Source organism: Patella vulgata, chromosome 4 (assembly GCF_932274485.2).
Source record: "Patella vulgata chromosome 4, xgPatVulg1.2, whole genome shotgun sequence".
Taxonomy (NCBI): Eukaryota; Metazoa; Mollusca; class Gastropoda; family Patellidae; genus Patella; species Patella vulgata.
In genome coordinates this window covers 16402085-16421057 of record NC_065882.2, presented here as the reverse complement: position 1 = coordinate 16421057, position 18973 = coordinate 16402085, and the positions used below count along the sequence as shown (strand labels likewise).

At 38.1% G+C, this 18973-nt stretch overlaps 1 protein-coding gene across 1 annotated transcript in view; it reads right to left on the bottom strand.

The window, feature by feature from the left end:
- LOC126817831 (pancreatic lipase-related protein 2-like) overlaps positions 1 to 18685 on the bottom strand; it is a 28695-nt gene extending 10010 nt beyond the window's left edge. Inside the window, exons 1-5 of the mRNA XM_056100195.1 lie at positions 18676 to 18685; positions 16631 to 16923; positions 15892 to 16234; positions 15501 to 15620; positions 14629 to 14814 (exon numbers count right to left, since the gene is read on the bottom strand). Coding sequence (XP_055956170.1) covers positions 14629 to 14814; positions 15501 to 15620; positions 15892 to 16234; positions 16631 to 16923; positions 18676 to 18685 — 952 coding nt within the window. The remainder of the gene's footprint in view (positions 1 to 14628; positions 14815 to 15500; positions 15621 to 15891; positions 16235 to 16630; positions 16924 to 18675) is intronic.
- Between the last annotated feature and the right edge of the window lie 288 nt (positions 18686 to 18973).

The window sequence follows — 18973 nt, the reverse complement described above, 5'->3', positions numbered from 1 at the left end:
AGGGGTCACCTTCGCGCCCGACGTCCTCGCGTGATCCCTTGTTTGAGAGATCATCACATTCAGGCAAGACGTCGTTGGTGTAGGGATCGTCAACACTGGGATAATCGACGCTGGAGCAATGTGATGTTTTCAGATGAGTCAAGGTTCACTGTTGATTTTTTGGACAGACGTAGGAGGGTGTGGCGTCGTCGAAACGAGCGCCTCCAAGACGTTAACGTCATCAGACATGATCGATTTGGGGGTGGTTCTGTTATGGTGTGGGGAGGCATCACTGTTGCTGGAAGAACGGCTTTACATGTTGTTGCAGGGCGTGTTACAGGCCAGTACTACCGGGACAACATCTTGGCAGTCCATGTTGTGCCGTTTGCACGACGTCATGGCCGCCGTTTCATCTTCCAGGATGACAACGCAAGATGTCACAGGGCCAGGATCGTTACAGGTTACCTCCAACAACAGAACATCACCACATTACCTTGGCCAGCACTGAGTCCCGACCTCTCCCCCATCGAGCATGTCTGGGACATGCTTGGACAGAGGTTACCTCAACGTCAACAACGTCCTGCCAATGTCCAAGAACTTGCTGCTGCGTTGCAACAGGAATGGGACAATCTGGACCAAAATGACCGTAGACGTCTCATTAGGAGTATGCCACGTCGGATCAATGCTTGTTTGGCAAACAGAGGAGGATTTACCCGTTACTGACTTGGTTGTGATGCTGTGGTAACTTTGCTGTTTGACCCCGGGTATCATTTTACCCTTATAATGGTCAGTCTGTGCCTTACTTAGTCTAACGATCATTTGGAATAAATCGATGAATGTGAACTTCATTTCATTTTGTCATTTGTTTCTTCGTCAGTTTCATTAGGTGACTTTAATAACACTTAAAAATCAAATATCCCCTACTTTTTTTGAATAGTATATAATAAGAGCCCAATTCTCCACCCCAGAATTCTCAAATACGTCAAAATACAAATCACAGCAGACAATTGTTTCGTGCCGTGGTAGGGATAAGGAATGGGGGTAACTTTTATGACCAGGTGTCGTAACTGAGTTTAGGACCACATTTCTCGACTGATCTAGAATTATTATGTTGGTGACGTTTTTGGGGTTTCTTTTTCCATTCCTACCCTTTCGTCTGAAATTATGATCATGATCAAAACCATGTTAGAAAATCGGAATTCAAAGCCTACCTGAATCTATTTTGCAAATAAGTTGACCTGCAGCCGAGATTATGTGGTCTTGATTTTGATGTTATGTTTATGCACTTACCTTGAGAAACCAAGCACAACCCGAAGAAGAAGACGACCCTGAACATGGCGCTGATCCGAATGTGAAGACTTTCCAAGGTATTGCTAACAGATAAGATCGTGGGATTAACACAGACGATAAATGGCCATTCCCTTCTCGGTCACTCGCATACTGATTTTTTTAATCAGAAATCTGGGTTCTTTCACTTGTTGACTTCTTTATTTAATATCCATTTTTATAGCGCCAAATCAGCGGCACAACAAGGGTTCTCGGCGCCCGGGGGAAATGACACAATTGGTGCTCATACACAGTTTAGTCATAATTTCGGCCTATTTAACTGACTTTACTATTTTACGCCACTGATATAATATACATACCAATTCATTTTTCGTGCCTCGGGTAATTTCAATTCTAGATGTAACATGTCTAATATTAATATTATTGGGGCATTTTTTTTCGTTTAACATCACTTTACGAAGATATACATGTATATACAATTAAATACATCCTTCACCGTGTTGTTCTCTCAATTTTTTGGGAAAATCGTATTTGAAACAGATTTTGGACATTCAGTTTTCTCCCCCTTGAAAGGGGGGTGGGGGTCAAATAGTGTAATTTCGATTCCCGCTTGTAGCGATAAGAAGTAGGGTCGTCTGTCCAACCCTGTGGGATTTTTCCAGTTCCTCAAGTTTCATCCCACTGCCCCCCCCCCCCCAAAAAAAAAAAAACCAACTATGCACAAGCGAATTATTAAAATAAAATTGAACCATATGTTAGTTCCGAAATGACCTAGTTTGTGTCGAGTGGACGTTAAACCCTCGTTTTTTCCCCTCCCTCTCTGTCTTTCCATTGAAAAGTGTAAATGATAAAAGATAACCTATTTTATTTTAGAGGTCTGTACTGGCACGATCAGCCAAGAATAGTAAACTGACCAGTTGTGGATTTTCTTTATATAAGTGCCAAGTCATCATTATTATTCATGACATACTCTTAGAACTTGAAAAAATATTCGTGATGACATATCTTCGCAAATTTCAGATGCGTTAAATTTTCTTTCACATTTTGATTTTTCAAGTTTGTGAACACAATACAGAACAGATTTTTGCGTGAAATTTTTTATTACTTGGAGAGCACGTTCATAAGAGCAAAATTCAGAACGTTCGGAACTGTGGATTTATCTCCATATGTATGTTTGACCCTGGATGATTATGAACGTGTTACAGGACAGGGTTAATAATGACATTTTATAGTTGATTTTTTAAAATAATATTGTAGCTTAGACACAATTTTATAAATCTACTTATAGCGGGGTTGGGGGGGGGGGCGAATATTCCTATCAGGTCCATGAATCCTGTTGGTCGTCTAAGTATAGAGACAGACAGGATTCGGATGAATCTATGTTTCCGATTTCATGGCCTATTGTGTCTAGTTCATCAAGTCGTAAAGTTTTGAAATATTGACTATTATATCATACAATATTATTCCATCATTTCGAAGGCTTCGGTGTGTAAATGCATTGGACTCATTCAAGAATAAATGATTTGATACTGTTTGTCTTCTGGGATAATAGTTATCTATTACGCTGACTTCTGCACAACCCAGATGGTTCACCTATTGTTTATTGTTCTGTAATTTGTACAAAAAAGAACGCTACGACAAAAACGATGGCGCCCTGAAAGCCATAGAAACAGCAGTCAGGCAGTATTTCCAGATACTAATCCAAGTATCATTCTTTGGTTTGTGCATAATGTTATAAAGAAGAACCAGCCGATTATAATCTATTCTTGTGACAAAAAAGAGAGGGGTTCACTAGTCCGCGGGTTCACTAGTCAGCCGCTATAAATATGGTGCAGGTATAATAAAAAAAACACCAAAAATAACCAGATGGTATGGTGGCTGATTGGTATCATGTCGTGAGGTCGCCCTTCATAAGGCGACAACCCAACATTTTAATCCGACACCGCGACAACCCGACATCACATTTTAACCCACGTGACAAGGAGTAGGGTCGCCTGTCCAGCCTCGTGGGTTTTCTCCGGGTCCTCCGACTTCTAAAGACCCCTACGCACAAGCGAAATATTAAATTAAAATTAAACCATATGCTAGTCCCGAAATTACCTAGTTTGTGTCGGGTGGACGTTAAACCCCATTTTTTTCTCTCTCTCTTCTCTCTCTCTCTCATTTTAACAGGACACTACGACATTAAAAATGTCGGGTTGTCGGCCATCTTCCTCTCAATGTACAGTTCGATTTTTTACACTGATCAAGTAAGGTCCCCGGGAAATTACAGCGTGGTTTCTCCTTTTCGGTAGTGCAAAGAAGGGCCTGGCAAAGAACAGTGTCTAGTTGTGTAGATGGGACAAAAAAACAAGAACCAGGGTACACATTGGCGTGTACATAATATAACGCCCCACAGTAAGAATTCGATGGAGAAATGTCCATCATAGCACTCTGCCTAGCGTATGGCTGTCTTCAATACTCCAATTGGCGTAGGAAAATGAAATGCAGTGGGGTTAAGCGTCCTACTGTTATGCTCCGAGTGGGCTATATAGTGTACTAAGAGGGAGGAAACCAGTTTACCCTTATATTGAATTCAATCAATTCTTGGAAAAATGGTTACATACCATTGTCAGTGTGGGTGCGTTGCGTACATACCATTGTCAGGGTTGGTACATTGCATTGTCGGGGTTGGTGTATTATAATGGTGATAATATTGTGAACTGTTGGTATTTCCTTCTTTCAATATTTCATTCGTTCATTATTCATTCTTTCATTCAAACATTTCTTTTTTTCTTATGTTTCTCTTAATCCTGCGTTGTTACTTAGACGTTAAGCTACTTATCTAATGACTGATCGATGACAGCTGACACATTAATGAGTTTAATTACTATCTTATTGTTTATTTTATTGCAATGTCTTGTATAGTTTAATCTCTCCTCTTAAATGTTAATAGTAACCCTGGTGTATATTATTAATTCCTAAGATACCATTTTATTATAAATACCGATTTGTACATTGACAAAACATTCTAGGTTTCATACTGTTTCCAGGACAGTTACTCTGCTTGTCGGACGTGCTGTTCTCCGTATATGATGTTTAATGTTTCCGGTAATAAATAGTTTCAAGGATAGTTCAAGTCTTTAGTTATTACCGAAGATTTACACTGCTACAGTATTACATTTCATTGCCAGTGTGGGTGCGTTAGTATTATTGTCAGAGTGTGCATTTACATGTGATCATCAATCGTAAAAATGGCAATAGTGGATATTGGCGGAGTAGTGAGCATGCCTCTCCCCCACCCAAAGTATCAACATAACATAGCCAAGTTTCCATGCTACTCTAGTTCATTAAATGGACACCCTTGTCATCCATATAGTTTCTGAAAGTACAAAAATATATAAAATAGTTTGCTCAAAGTGTGTTATTTTACAAATGTTGATATTCGGGACCCCCTTCAAAAGTTGTAGTTACCCAACTCATTTATGAACATAATAATATTTTCTATACGCCCACATTTTCATGTGGACGTATATTGTCGTCGCCCCTGTTTGTTCGTCCGTCCACAATTTGATTGTGGACACTCTACAAGTCACAATGTTTATCCGATTTCAACGAAACTTGAAATATAGGTTTATCAACCTAAGATCTCGGTTCCTGTCGATAATGGCAGGTATCGGATCGTAACTTCGTGAATTATGGCCCCTGATTTTCATGAAACTTGAAATGCATGTTTATAACCCAAAGATGTTGGTTCCTGTCGATATTCGCGCATATCGAATCGTAACTTCCTGATTTATGGCCCCTGATTGTACGAAAAATCGCGTTTATGGCTTGTGGTCTCGCCAGAGGTCACAATTTTTATCCGATTTAAAAAGATGTTTGATTATAACACCGTTACACCGTAATGAAAGTGGAGTTCGAATTTCGTGAAAATCGGACCAAAATTGCCAGACAAAATGGCCGCCGCTTGTACGCGAATAGTGTAAAAATATGGAATATCAAGGTTGTGGACCCTGTAAAGGTCACAATTTTAATCCGATTTTGATGAAACTTGGAATGCATGTTTATAACCCAAAGATCTTGGTTCCTTTTGATATTTGCGCATATGGAATTGTAACATCATGAATTATGGCCCTTGATTGTAGGCAAAATCACTTTCTTTTTAGCTTGTTCTCTATCCATCTCTCGAAAATGTGGGTGTATCCTGCCTATTATTTTCAGTGCGAAAATAGTTAGGGAAGAAAAATATCAGACCTAATATGAGACCAACTACTGCTTGTCAAAGTGGACGTTCTAAAAATGATGCAGCCCCTAGTTTAAGCATTTTATGTGCTTGCAGAACACTGGATATTTTGTAGCGCATATACTATCACTACCAACCATATCAAAGAGAATATACCAAGTCTCTACACAAGGAAAAATGAAAAATATAAAGAGAATGTTAAACTATTTTTAAAACACTGAATCTTCTGAACCGTTTGATATCCATTGTGACGATACAGGGGTTAGAAAGCGCCTAGAAGGTTTTCATTTTGTGAAAATGGCTTTTGTCGAATTGGATTTCTTGGAGGATCAACGAGGCGAGAGGACAATGGTATTTGAAAACTTTACTGATAAACAGTGGTTAAAAACTATGGAGACATTGACCTACACCAAAATGCTGCTCTAAACGTTTTTTTATGCATTCCCTCAAAGATTAAGAAAATGTAACTCCCATGCCAGTAAGTAAAATATCGTAAATGTCCATATCGAAAATACATTAAAGTATTATTTTAATAAATCACCAATATATTGACCAATATTTCTAGGTTTAAATCCAGCTAACAGTCTTGTGTTGGGCCAATGTCGGCAATGGTTGGCCAGCGACAGTGTCGCATGGCCAACGTAAGCCCATTAATTATTGGGCCAACATTGTACATACTTCTTGTAAATTTTCACGTTAATTATCACGTGACTTTAATGTGGCAGTGGCTAAATATCACGCTCGTCCCTGCTGTTTCTATTATAATCCTAAACTTTGACGTGGAAAAAACAGCTACAAGGCACCTTGTTTGATGTCTTTTTGGGCCAAATTGCGGAACTGGACGTGCGAGAGCTCTAAAATTTGAGGCCGTGGCCCAAAACAGCCCCACAAACTGAGCCGCATAGTTCAAAGCACCCAACTTCGGCCCCTTTGGGTTCCAGGGCCCCCAAAGGTCCTATTTCAATCATTATTTTTCCGATCTTCCCCGGAAATAGTCCTCGCGGCAACCCCCACTAAATCGACCCTTGTGCGCCACGTGGTGCCCTTGAAATCGTGTCATTGAACACGGCGAATTTGTACTACATTGATTGTGGATTAAAACATTTTGTCGGATCCTACTCGGCGGGCGACATCGATAATTTATTTGTTTTATTATCTTTCGGGAACCATAATTAACTGATAAATGCATTAAAGTTATTAGTGTAATAAACAGGCGATACTGGCCTACTTTCATGTTGCTGAACACACGTGTTGGGAAAGCAAGAAAAGGCGTTTGCGTCCGTCAAGTATTACTCCCGCGCCTATTTGTCACGGTTTTACATTCGGTGTTTTCAATTGAAATAATAACACAAAACACAGAAAATGGTGATAAATGTATACTGCGTTGCAGTGCGGCGTTTGCTACACACATTCAGTGCATAATACGGACCTAAAACAGGAATTGCAATGCGCTTATCTATAGAAATTGACGTATGATCTCGGGTACAGTTTTATTGGTTAACGACGTAGATCGAGATTTAATAACACCAGATGAGGACATTTCCTTGACTTTTTACAGATACTAGAATGTTATTGAATCGTCTGTTTGGCTTGTTGTCCGTCGTACAAAATGTTAATGTATCTTTCATGGTAACCACTTGTTATTTATTGGAAATATAAAATGACATTTATTTTTACAAAAAGAAACAGATAAATGGATTGTAAATATACTGAGCGCCATGGAAAACCATCACTTTATTTTTCCAAATATTTTATTACTAGGTGGTTTTGTATGTATAATATAATGCAATACTATGAACTATTGTTTCACACAATGCTCCCAAACGCAAAAAATATCGGCCCGTGTGCACAAAAAAAAAAAAAAAAATTGCATTGTGTGTGAGCCCTTTAAAAGCATGTTTTCAACTTAATGTGCAGTAAATGAACTGTGAAACGTCAATCTGTCGTAATTTGTTGTTGGACGTGTGAAGGAATCGAGCTAGAGATGCCGAGACTTACTGAAAATCAACGGAATGGAGCCATGGGAATGTCCTGGACTGGCATGTCTACACGTGCTATTGCCAGACACTTCAATTGTCATCAGTCCACTATTGTAAGGTTGGTGGAACGTGTTCGAGTTACTGGATCAACACGTGACCGTCAACGTCCTGGTCCACAACGCGTTACAACCCAGGCTCAAGACCGCTACATCCGGGTCACTCATCTGCGTAACAGATTCCGCCCAGCGACTCGAACAGGTGCAGCAGTCGTCGGAAGACAAGAACCAGTAAGTGCCAACACCGTAAGACGATACGTCTAAGAGAAGTAGGACTCCGTGCACGACGACCTTATGTTGGAGCTATCCTCAGGGATCATCACCGTCAGCGGCGTTTGATATGGGCTCAAGGACACCAGACATGGAGAAGAGTAGACTGGCAAAGTGTGCTCTTCAGTGATGAGAGTCGCTTTCATCTTTATCACGCTGATGACCGTCAACGTGTGTGGGAAATGTCTTGGGGAACGTCTTGCAGACTGCTGCGTCTTCCAAACGAATCGATGGGGTGGGGGAAGTGTAATGGTGTGGGGAGGCTTCACATTTCATCACCGGACCGCTCTACACATTTGCAGGGGTCGCGTTAATGCTGTATACCGTGATGATGTCTTGCAAGCAATTGTTGTTCCGATGTTTCGAGCGCACCCATAAGTTCAGCACTTCCAACAGGATAATGCACGTCCGCATACCGCCCGTTTTAGTATGGACTACCTGGCTGCTAACAACAATGTCTTGGACTGGCGAGCCATGTCTCCGGACATGGCACCGATAGAACATGTCTGGGATGAGATTGGACGCCGTCTGTATCGGAGACCACAGATGCACACCATTGCTGCTTTAGAAGCTGCTCTTGTCCAAGAATGGAACAATTTGCCCCAGGCCTTCTTTCAAACATTGGTAAATTCCATGCGACGTCGCTGCACAGCGTGCATAAGAGCCCGTGGAGGACACACGCGCTACTGACATATGTGTCGTACTTTTGGTTTTGACCCATCTGACTTTGTACCGTTGATTACAGATTAAACATCCATAAGTGTACAAATGTGTTGTTATTGATGTGTTCCCATTTGAATATTGTTCACAATAAGAAGCAAAATAAATAAGATATGTTTACAGGATCATTTTGTTATACGAAAAACTAAGTGATGCGTTTTCCATGGCGCTCAGTATATAATGCATTTTAATTAAGGCTTATTGTAAAACAATCTACAAGTTGACAAACGTCTCAGTTAATTCTTCAATGAATAATCTGGTAACCCCAGCGTTGTATTTTGCCGCGGAAACGGATCACGTAATTATAACGTTGCCGCGAAAGCTGTTTCTGGGACGCCTTATTCTTTTTTTGGTTCGTGCGGATGGTAAGTTCAGTTATTTTAACTCTCAACTGTGTATGTGGTTAGGATATAAAAATCGCCAATTGTGTCTTCTATTACTACCAAGATGAGATCTGACAAGATTTTATTGTATCTAAACACTCCATTATTAGAAACAGAATACAAACAAAACATTAGGCTAGAGTACGTACGTGATACATACCGGTACGATGGACAGGCAAGGGCTAATTAAAAAAAACAAACGGCGACTAATTTACGTATGTAGGCTTATACATGAATGTAAAACACGCACAACTATATGTAAATAGATGTAGTAACACTAACGGGCTACTAAATCGGCATTATTCTAGAGCTAAATATGAAAGCTGCCCGAATTTGTTTAGGCTTAGGCTAACCGAAAGCTGAATACTAATACTAGAGTAGTTGTTGTAAGCTTGGAGTTGTATTACGATGGCGATGTAAGTGGCGACCTTCATTTCAAAACACACTCAGACTGCTGCTGAGTGATCGTTTATTCCTTCTTAAAATCTATGATCTACTTAAATTATAATTTCTAGTCATCACGGTGAGCGATAATCGCTTACCTATCGTGACCCATGCAGATGGCCTAGAGGATTGGGGAGTCGTGTTTAAACTAGCTGGACCAGCTGCATTATATTGTGTCAATCAGCTGAGACTGTGCTAGTCTAGGCCTAGCGACGCAGAATTTAGAATCGACGTGATCTCTAATCTGATTAAAATACAGATTTATATTTCGTTTCGTTTTTTTATACTTTCGATGGCCTACACTACATGAAGATCTGACCAGTTGTAGAGATAGGTCGCGTCAGGTCATACGATCGGCTGTCAATCATATCGAAAGAAACCGAGATCTTTGGGATATAAATGGGTCAAATCAAAAATACCCCTCCCTGTTACAGACGGGAATCACACAAAATTCAAAATATTCAGCTATACTTGAAAAGCCTAGTTACGTCTTACTTGATGACGAATAACAAACGAAATGGGAATGTGGACTGATGTTTTCCTTTTTTTAGTGTTACAAAAATAACTACAGAAGCTAATTTTAATAATTATATATTTTTATAAATTAACAAAAAGTAACATTTTACATCATCAAACAAAACTCGACAAACAACAATATTTAATCCTAGAAAAAATAAATTGTCAATTTATTAAAGTTAATTTAATTCAGGCCTATACAATAATTTAGAATTAAAATTCTTAGAATAATCAGCCACCATTCCTTTTCATATATAATTATGGATTATGGCCCCATACAAAAATGCATAAAATTATCTTTATTTCAGACTGGTCTTGGTTGGCATTTGGATTGAACCTGAGAATTAAGTTATTTCCCAAATCCTGTCTTGCACAAACTTTACCTCATTTTATTTATTTAAAAGCTTATGTATGGCGTATAGCAATAAAAAAATTTGTGGACGTAGTATTCTTCGCCATTAGAGGCGTAGCCGTGAAATATATATGGGAGGGAGAGTGGGGGAGGGTCTTCTGACGGGGGTGCCGTATTCATATTTTTTTCATGTTACGCTTGAGTTATGAACAACACGACAAAGAGAGTTTAGTAGGGGAATTTTTATGAGGCGGATCCAAATGAAACAAAACTTGATCACATAATTTCAGTTTATCAGGATGCATATTTGACAATCACCAAATTGTTAACTACAATACATATACACATTGACATTTACAAGAAAGTTGTATAGGTATTTAAATTATTTTATACATTTTGTTTATTATAAATGGATATGAAAAAGTAAACATAAGTGTTTGTGGTTTAATTTGTACATTTTTTGTATGCAGAAAGAATCTTAACTTATCCTAATAATTGTTGTAAATAAATAGGAGTTGGGGCCTACTATGTAAATTGGGGGGGGGGGGCAAGTATATTCAGACCCCCCCCCCCCGCCCGAAAAACAATTGGGAGGGGGGGCGGACCATGTGTGACGCCTATGATCGCCATGCTCAGAAACGAGCAAAAGAGATTTTAGATTCTCTGACAGAAAATAATCTTATTTTAATAATTCGGAAAATACATTACACAAAGACAATAGTTTTGATAATACTATAACAGTGCAAAGAAATGGAGATGTATCTGTTGGTGAATATATGGATTTCATTACAACTAGTATTAGCAACGATATTGAATATGATCAATTTTCATCTTATATGGAAAGCGAAAGCATTTCTACATATGATGAATCAGAGCAGTCTGGGTAGGAAAGAGATCTTAAATCCAAATTACAGGAATGGGCTGTTAATAGCAATGTTCCTCATTGCCATATAAACACTTTACTAGATATTTTACATCTCGAAAACCCAAGGCTTCCGAAAGATCCCAGAAAATGCAGGGGGTTTTTATTTTTATTATACTTTCATTATGTACAAAACTGTCTCTTCAGTTAAATATTGATGGACTTCCACTTTTTAAAAGTAGCAATACACATTTTTTACCGATTTTATGTCTTTTTATGGAAGAGAAGATAAAGGTGCGCTCTGTCATTGGGTTGTTTGTAGGCCAGACCAAACCAAAAGATGTCAATCAATATCTGAAGTATTTCATTGATGAAGTAAATGAAAGACACCAAAGAAAGGACAATAGTTCAAGTGCGTGGTCTCCCAGTTGGAGTTGATATTTTAAATTTTGCCTGCGATATCCACGCTAGAGCAAATGTCCTTTTTTGCAGATCCTCAAATGCAAACACAAAGGAATTCGTCGACAAGAGCCTCTTCACATCCGGTAACCCAATTTGAAAGCTGTTACCTCAGTAAGTATTTTGAAAGTATCAAAATAGTTTCGGGTAACTCTTTTTTAGCTTATATACTGTAAACCATTGAAATTAATGTACCTTATGATTTATTATAGTTAACCATTAATGAAATTTGTCCTATTATACACATAAAATGTAATATTATTTGTTTTAGATACTCCGCAGCAGTCAAGAACTGACCCCAACTGGAAGCCGTTGCCTCAGTAAGTATTTCCATGTTATTAAAATAAATGTTCGTAGAAGAATGGTAACTGCCTTAGATCATATGTTGATGAATGTTTGGATTGATTAGTTCGAAGCATAATAAACCAGATGAGGACATTTCCTTGACTTTTTACGGATACTAGAATGTTATTGAATCGTCTGTTGTGCTTGTTTTCTGTCGTACAAAATGTTAATGCATCTTTCATGGTAACCACTTGTTATTTGATCATAGTTACCGGATAATAATAATAAAGGGTCATAAGGAGATATAGCGAAAGAGAAAATATCGTACCAAAGCTGCTGTTTTTGTCTGAATATTTGTTTTATCCAGGAAAAGGATTTACATGGTATATGTTCCTTTAAGTTCACCATTTTTAAGCCACCGGAAGCATAATCTTTACATATGACCTCGCGCTTGATTTTGTCCTTGCCATTCCATACGAATCGATAAAATATCGTATTCAATTCATCGATAGTTTTGTCAGGTATGTATAAGGATTGTAATTGATGTGATAGCATAGAGAGGCAAAAAAGTTTTATAATGATAATTTTACCACTTAATGAGAGGTTTCTGAAAGACCATTTGTTATTTAACATGTTTTTGAAGTGTTCTAGTTTATTGTCAAAATTAAGTCTGTTTCGCAGGTTTGTGTTAAATGAGAAGAAGATTCCTAATATTTTTTATGGCTGTAGAATTTACTGTCAAATTGAAATTTATTGCAAGCTGATTGCTTGAGTTTAGATTTTAGGCTTCAGTTTTAGAGTAGTTGAAAGAAAGACCAGAAATCAGCCTGAATTGATTTAAAACTTCTAGAAGGTGACGTCCCGACTTAAAGTCCATTAGCAAACAGGTACGATCATCAGCGAAGGCAACAATTTTAGCACTGTTTTGTCCAAAACCTATTCCTGTGATGTTCCCGTCGTTTCTTATACATTCGCATAACGCCTTGATAATTAAATTAAATAGATTTGCAGACATCGGATCCCCTTGTCTTGGTAGTGTACCCATTGTTTATTACAGCACATTCTATGTTGGCGTACAGAATCTTAATCCAACTTATAAATTTTCTTTTGAAGCCAAAATGGCAAAATACTTTAAACACATATGAATGGGAGATTGAATCGAAGCTTTACTGAAATAAACTGCCAACAGAAAGCCTGTAATACGCCTTTGTTGAGCTAGGGAAAAGCAGTCGTCTAGAATTCTAATACTTTCATAAATATGTCTTCCAGGCACAAATGCCGTTTGATTGGGATGAATTAGTTTTTCTAAAAAGGGTATCAATCTATTGCATAGCGCTTTACTGGCTATTTTTATATCAACATTTATTAAGGTAATGGGCCTCCAGTTATTTAACTCGTATTTACATTTATTGGGTTTAGGCAGAAGTTTGATGATAGATTGCCGTTGGATAACTGAAAAGGAGCCGTTTTCAAATCCTTCGTTCAGAGAGTCCAGAATAAGATGTTTGAGTACTGGCCAAAACAGGAGTAAAACTCTGGAGTCGAGCCGTCGTTTTCAGGCGAAGTTCCATTTTTAAACGAGTTAATCGCCTTTTGACACTCTTGAGTATATAACTTGTGCTCTAGACAGTCTGCTTCATAATCCTCAAGTTGTAGCAGAGAGAGATTAGTTTTATCAATAAATTTTTCGATGCCACTTAGTTTTGTTACCTTTTCTTAATATAAATTTTTGCAATATAATTTCTATTTCACCCATTATTTGATTAATATTTTGAATAAGTTTATCGTTAATTGTCGTGGAGATCTGTGTCTGTTTCTCTAAATTTAAAAAGAACTGTGTGTTTTTGTCACCTTCTGTATAGTAATGTAATTTTGCCCTAAGTATTGCCCCTTCTGCTTCGTGGTTGTAAATTGAATTTAATTTGTGTTTGACATCCTTGTAGTCTGTCATATACTCTTCATTTTCATTGTTTTCTATTAATTTTGTATCAAGGTTTTCAAATTGTTGTTCAATATCTGCCTTGAATGCTCAGAGGGATTAGTTTTAGTTCAGAAAAAAATAATGCCAGATTTGGGCCCCTTTTATGTTTGCAAAGATTTAGACAGATCTGTATTGCAAAATTATTATTAACGTTTGTCGTGAGTTTCTATTTGACCCACGTGGTCTGTGTCCTCGATTTACGGCCATTTCGTGGTGTTGCACTTATAAAGCTGTTTTGAGGGAAATTATCTCTCTGTTTTACATTGTGCTGGTTTGAGAGATTTGATCTCTCTCATGTAATCTAAATTTCGGATTACTGTCGTGGATTATTACCACGTGGGATTATACCGATTCAAGGATCATTCATCCTGGCAGATTTGGATCATCCATGTTTTTTTTTAAATTAAATATAATTCATCTTCACGATTCATGTTTGTTTATAATAATGGATGAATTGTGGGATTTATTTCGGAAAGGGACGCAAATCTTACTTGACATGGCGAAATTTACCGGATAATCAACCACATACGTTGGAGACTACGAGGTTCTGGGTAACCGATACTACGCAATACTACCCTAACCCAACTAATCTGGACTGTCGGAATAGTGGGGTTTTGTTGGTTGGGGGGGGGGGGTGGTAGGGTTTAATTACGATTCAAAAACGGCACGGTCTTGGAGCGATCTATATTTTAAGATAAATTAAAGAAATACATTATTATATAAACAATGAAACAGTAAAATATGCTGAAAAGTGTGTGTTTTAGTTTAATAACTATACAGCTAATTTACACAGTAAGGTTCATCTGCTGAAGTTTTTAAGTAAAAGGAACCCCGGGATTGTATATTTGAGTGGTATCCCATCACAGCACAGCCAGTACCACAACTTGTACATTTATCCTTTTTAAAGTTAGACCACGAGCCGCACGGAAAGGAGTTAAATGTACAGCCGCCATTTATAGATTCTGTGAAGAGCTCGATAGCTCTTGAATGGCTACAAGCAACAGCGCTGGTAAATTCTGTAAAAAAGAGTTGGTGAAATATTATATTGCATATTGTTACCTTAGACAATATTTACAAAATAAAATGTCAAAAAGTAATTTAAAATGGCTAGACCTATTTGATTTGGGTAAAAAATCAAATTGTCGATTTCCTTGTTTCGTGGGACCGGATGTCCTTAATACAGCAAATGTTGAGATATGGCACGCTGGCTCGCTAGCCTGGAGGTCGGGTGTTTGATCCCTGCATTGGCCGAGAACGTTCATCCAGATTTTCCGGCGTGGTTTCCTCTTGTCAGTGATGCAGGACGGAGGGCCTGACAAAGACAGCTGTCTAGTCGTTCGGATGGGACGAAAAACTGAGGTCCCGTGTACACATTGGCGTGCACGTCAAAGATCCCTTGGCAGTTGGAATTCGATATAAGAGTAGGCCGTAGCGCCGCTGCCTGGGCAAAATTTCCCCTATAGCACACTGTATGGCCGTCTTCATTAGCCCAGTTTAGGAGCAGAACAGTAGGACGTTAAACCCCATTTCATTTCATTTCATTTCATGACTCCATGTTTAGCTATTAAAATTATTAACACAAATATAGCGTAAAAGAGACAATTTTCGGCAACAGTGGATTCCTGAATATTCGAATACAATAGGCTCAGAAAATAAGTCGGAAATAAACATCTACGCATAAAGTACCAGTTGGAATACTTACTGTTGAATTTACCAGTGATGAGCTTTAATATGGTACCACCAGTATTTTTACATCCAGGTTGATCCTTTCCACCATTAGGATAAAAATCTGCATCTCCCACGGCCTTAGCCATACCAAAAGCTGCAAAGCATAAATAAAGATTGTGCTCAGTGTATTGTGTATTTGTAAACAATATAATGTTATTTCTTTCTTTACCGTGATTTACATTCTGTCTCAGGTGTGAGTAAGCGTGTACGAACACGCACCTTGTGTATAATCCAAGTTAGAGGCAAAATGCTAATAGAACTCTAATTAAAATGGGCGATATGATGGCTTCTTGACAACAAATTATATTTACTATATGTTATGAAGTACATTCAACATAATTCTGTTTTTAAGTAACATTCCATACCTAACTGAAGAAGTGACTCGCCGTCAGTATGTATGACATCTACATAGGCCGCGTCAGAAGGGTCCAGTCGTACCTCAGCTTTGTAATCTTCAAAAGCCGAACCAGCAGGATCTAAGCCAGTTATTCTTCCCAACCCTGGTATAATTTCTCCAATGTATCCAGCAATATGAGAACCCAGACTGTGACCAATGACATAAACATTGGAGTAACTGATCCCACCAACTGACTCCAGATCTTTGATAAGATGAGCAGCCAAAGCACCAACTACTCTTGTATTAGCCGCTGATTTATAATAGTTAGTCTCACCAGCACCCTTTTTCCAATCCACAACGATAATATTGGCCTCCTCCTGAGAAGCAATAATCGCAATTAGTTCCACATAGTATAAACACTGTGATCTACACAAGAAAATATAAAGACGACAACATATCTCCATAAAAAAAATCAAAAGTGACATGGCAAGCAGTTGTTAAAATCATTTACATTTAACTGGCAAGTTCCTGTGTACGCACTGGCGTGGACGTATAAGAACCCTTGACCGTTGAAATTTAATATAAGAGTAGGACGTACCGCCGCTGTCTGTGCAAAATTTATCTCACAGCACACTGTACGCCTCCTGCCCGTCTTCATTATCCCACGAGGTGCAGTAAAGTAGGACATTGAAACCAATTTCATTTCTTTCCATTCCTTACCACGAGACGTTCGTAAATTTTAAAATTAGATTTTCAAAAATACCTACATATATTAGAATTTCATCGACCATCTTCATAACCCACTTATCAGCCCCCTTATCTGTATAGCCATGTATAATGAGAATGGTTTTCAAACCACCGTTAAAAGTACTGTTGCTGATACTAGTGTGGTCATTTACGCTGATGACTTGACTTCTATTCGCCCTGGTGTTCAGTGAAAAACTGATATCTTGCTTTTTTGGCGAATCTGGGGTGTTGCCCTTTGCGTTGTGGAAGGGTTTGGCCGTAGAGAAACATCCGTAAGGTTCGTAGCATACCTTATGGCTACCCAACCACCACCCTAAAACAAATATAAATCAGTGTTGAAAAATAGTGATTACAAAAACTGTTAGAATCTATCGACAATTTCTTTCATAGTTTACCCAACAGCAATATAGTGGGGCAAATTCCCCACTGTGGAAAATCACAGAAAAGCAGTGGGGAAATACCGTTGTTTGTATTATTTGGCAGGCAGATGAAAAGTAGCATATTTAGGTAAAAATTACACTTGTAACACAAAACACGGGGCGTCCACATCCCAAAACATCTCTAAGGTATGCTTTATTCAATAATTTTCTCGAACCCTGTGTCTGTCAGCCTGTCCGGACTCCCATAATGCCCCATTGCGTCAGATTTCTTGACAAAAATGCTCTGATGGATCCGTGTGTAAACTGGAATCGTGCATGAAACAGGGATACTCGGGACTTTTCTTTTGATTCCGTGACCTCCAACCTGCCTTGGCAACTATGCGTAGCGAAATACACCATGGGGTTTAAGGTCCTACTTTTCTTCACCAACCAGGATAATGAAGACGGCCTTTTCCAAACAGTATGCTAAAGTTTTGCCCGGACTGAGGCGCAAATGCCTCTTATTTCAAATTAAAATCTCAAGGGTTCTGTTTTGTGCCATTGACATGAGGAAAAACCATACTGGAAAATCATGGGACCTGTTACTTAGCGAGCCAGTAGCTTAGTCACCAAGCCAACTAAATACGCAATGAAACTTATCCGATATGTACCATTATTTCTTATTACGCATTAAACAATTTCGTCCAGTTCTAAAGACGTTTCATCGAACACCTTGTCCAGCTTCGATTTAATGATCTGAAATTAAATCCATCGTAATATACCATTGAAATATTCAGAATTTCAACCGGGTTACTTCTGCACAAATTAACAATCCCATCAACGTTTAAAAAATTCCATTAACTGGAATCTAGATTTGGCGTGATTTGGTTATGCATTTACATCATAGAGTTTTGGGAAAAGTATGAGACCAATCTGCCAAGGTTTATATAACATATCATAAACCTGTAACGGTAATTCTCTTTGATCTTTGGGGTATATTCTAAACCTGGAATAACTTGCGGTCTGGAAGTCGGAGGCGGCTTTGGATATATACAAGGAAATTTGGGGTTATTCATCTGAAAGTTTTTCTTTAAACCTGTAACGGGTTATTCTTCCAGGGTAGGTTTTTTTCCCATAAGAAAACATGATATAGAGTTTTTCTTACGGGAATTCTGGGATATTCTCATCTTGCGTACATGTAAACATAGACGGCTTATAAGCAAGATAAAGTCCTCGACTTCGGTTATGCTGGGAAAGAAAGACTTTAGAAAAAAACTTGACAGCAAAACCTGGGCCTAACGGCCTCGGTTTTTCTTTTTCTCAGGCTATTTTCTTGTCTTTCTTTCCCCAGCATCTCAGTCTTGTGCTTTATCCTACACTCAAAGTAGATAAATAGCAAGTACTTCTACGTTTACAGTAGATAGATACATAAATAAATATAAAAATACGTCAAGGTGAAAAAAAATAACCACTTTACTTCATTATGATATACATCAAATCATTAGCTAGCTGTCTGCTGTTTATCAGGCTTCACCAGATGTTATAATGTATATAAATAATTAAACATTAGCCATATATATATATATGCATAAATAAATAAAAAATACGTCCAGGTAAAAAAGTGTTCACATAATACATAATATGACATAAATACATGAGTAATGGGATTTATATAGATATAGACCTTTCAATTTTATTTTACATACTGGTACACATCTTTAAGATATTTCCAGGAATTTAACTACACGTGTAATATTATGAAGCTTAAGTAAAACACCTTATCCAAAGTGCTTGGATTTTCGACAGTAAGGTGGGTAAATGACTGCTTTGATTACGGTATTATATCAGATTAATTACATTTGTGGAAAATGATAATTATTCTTTAAATATTACTACTCATAAATAACCGCAAAAAAGATTCACCTCTATTGATTGATCTGGGAGGCCGCGGTAGGCAATGAGTGAGGGCACCGGACTAAAAGTCACAGATTCAAATCTTATTTT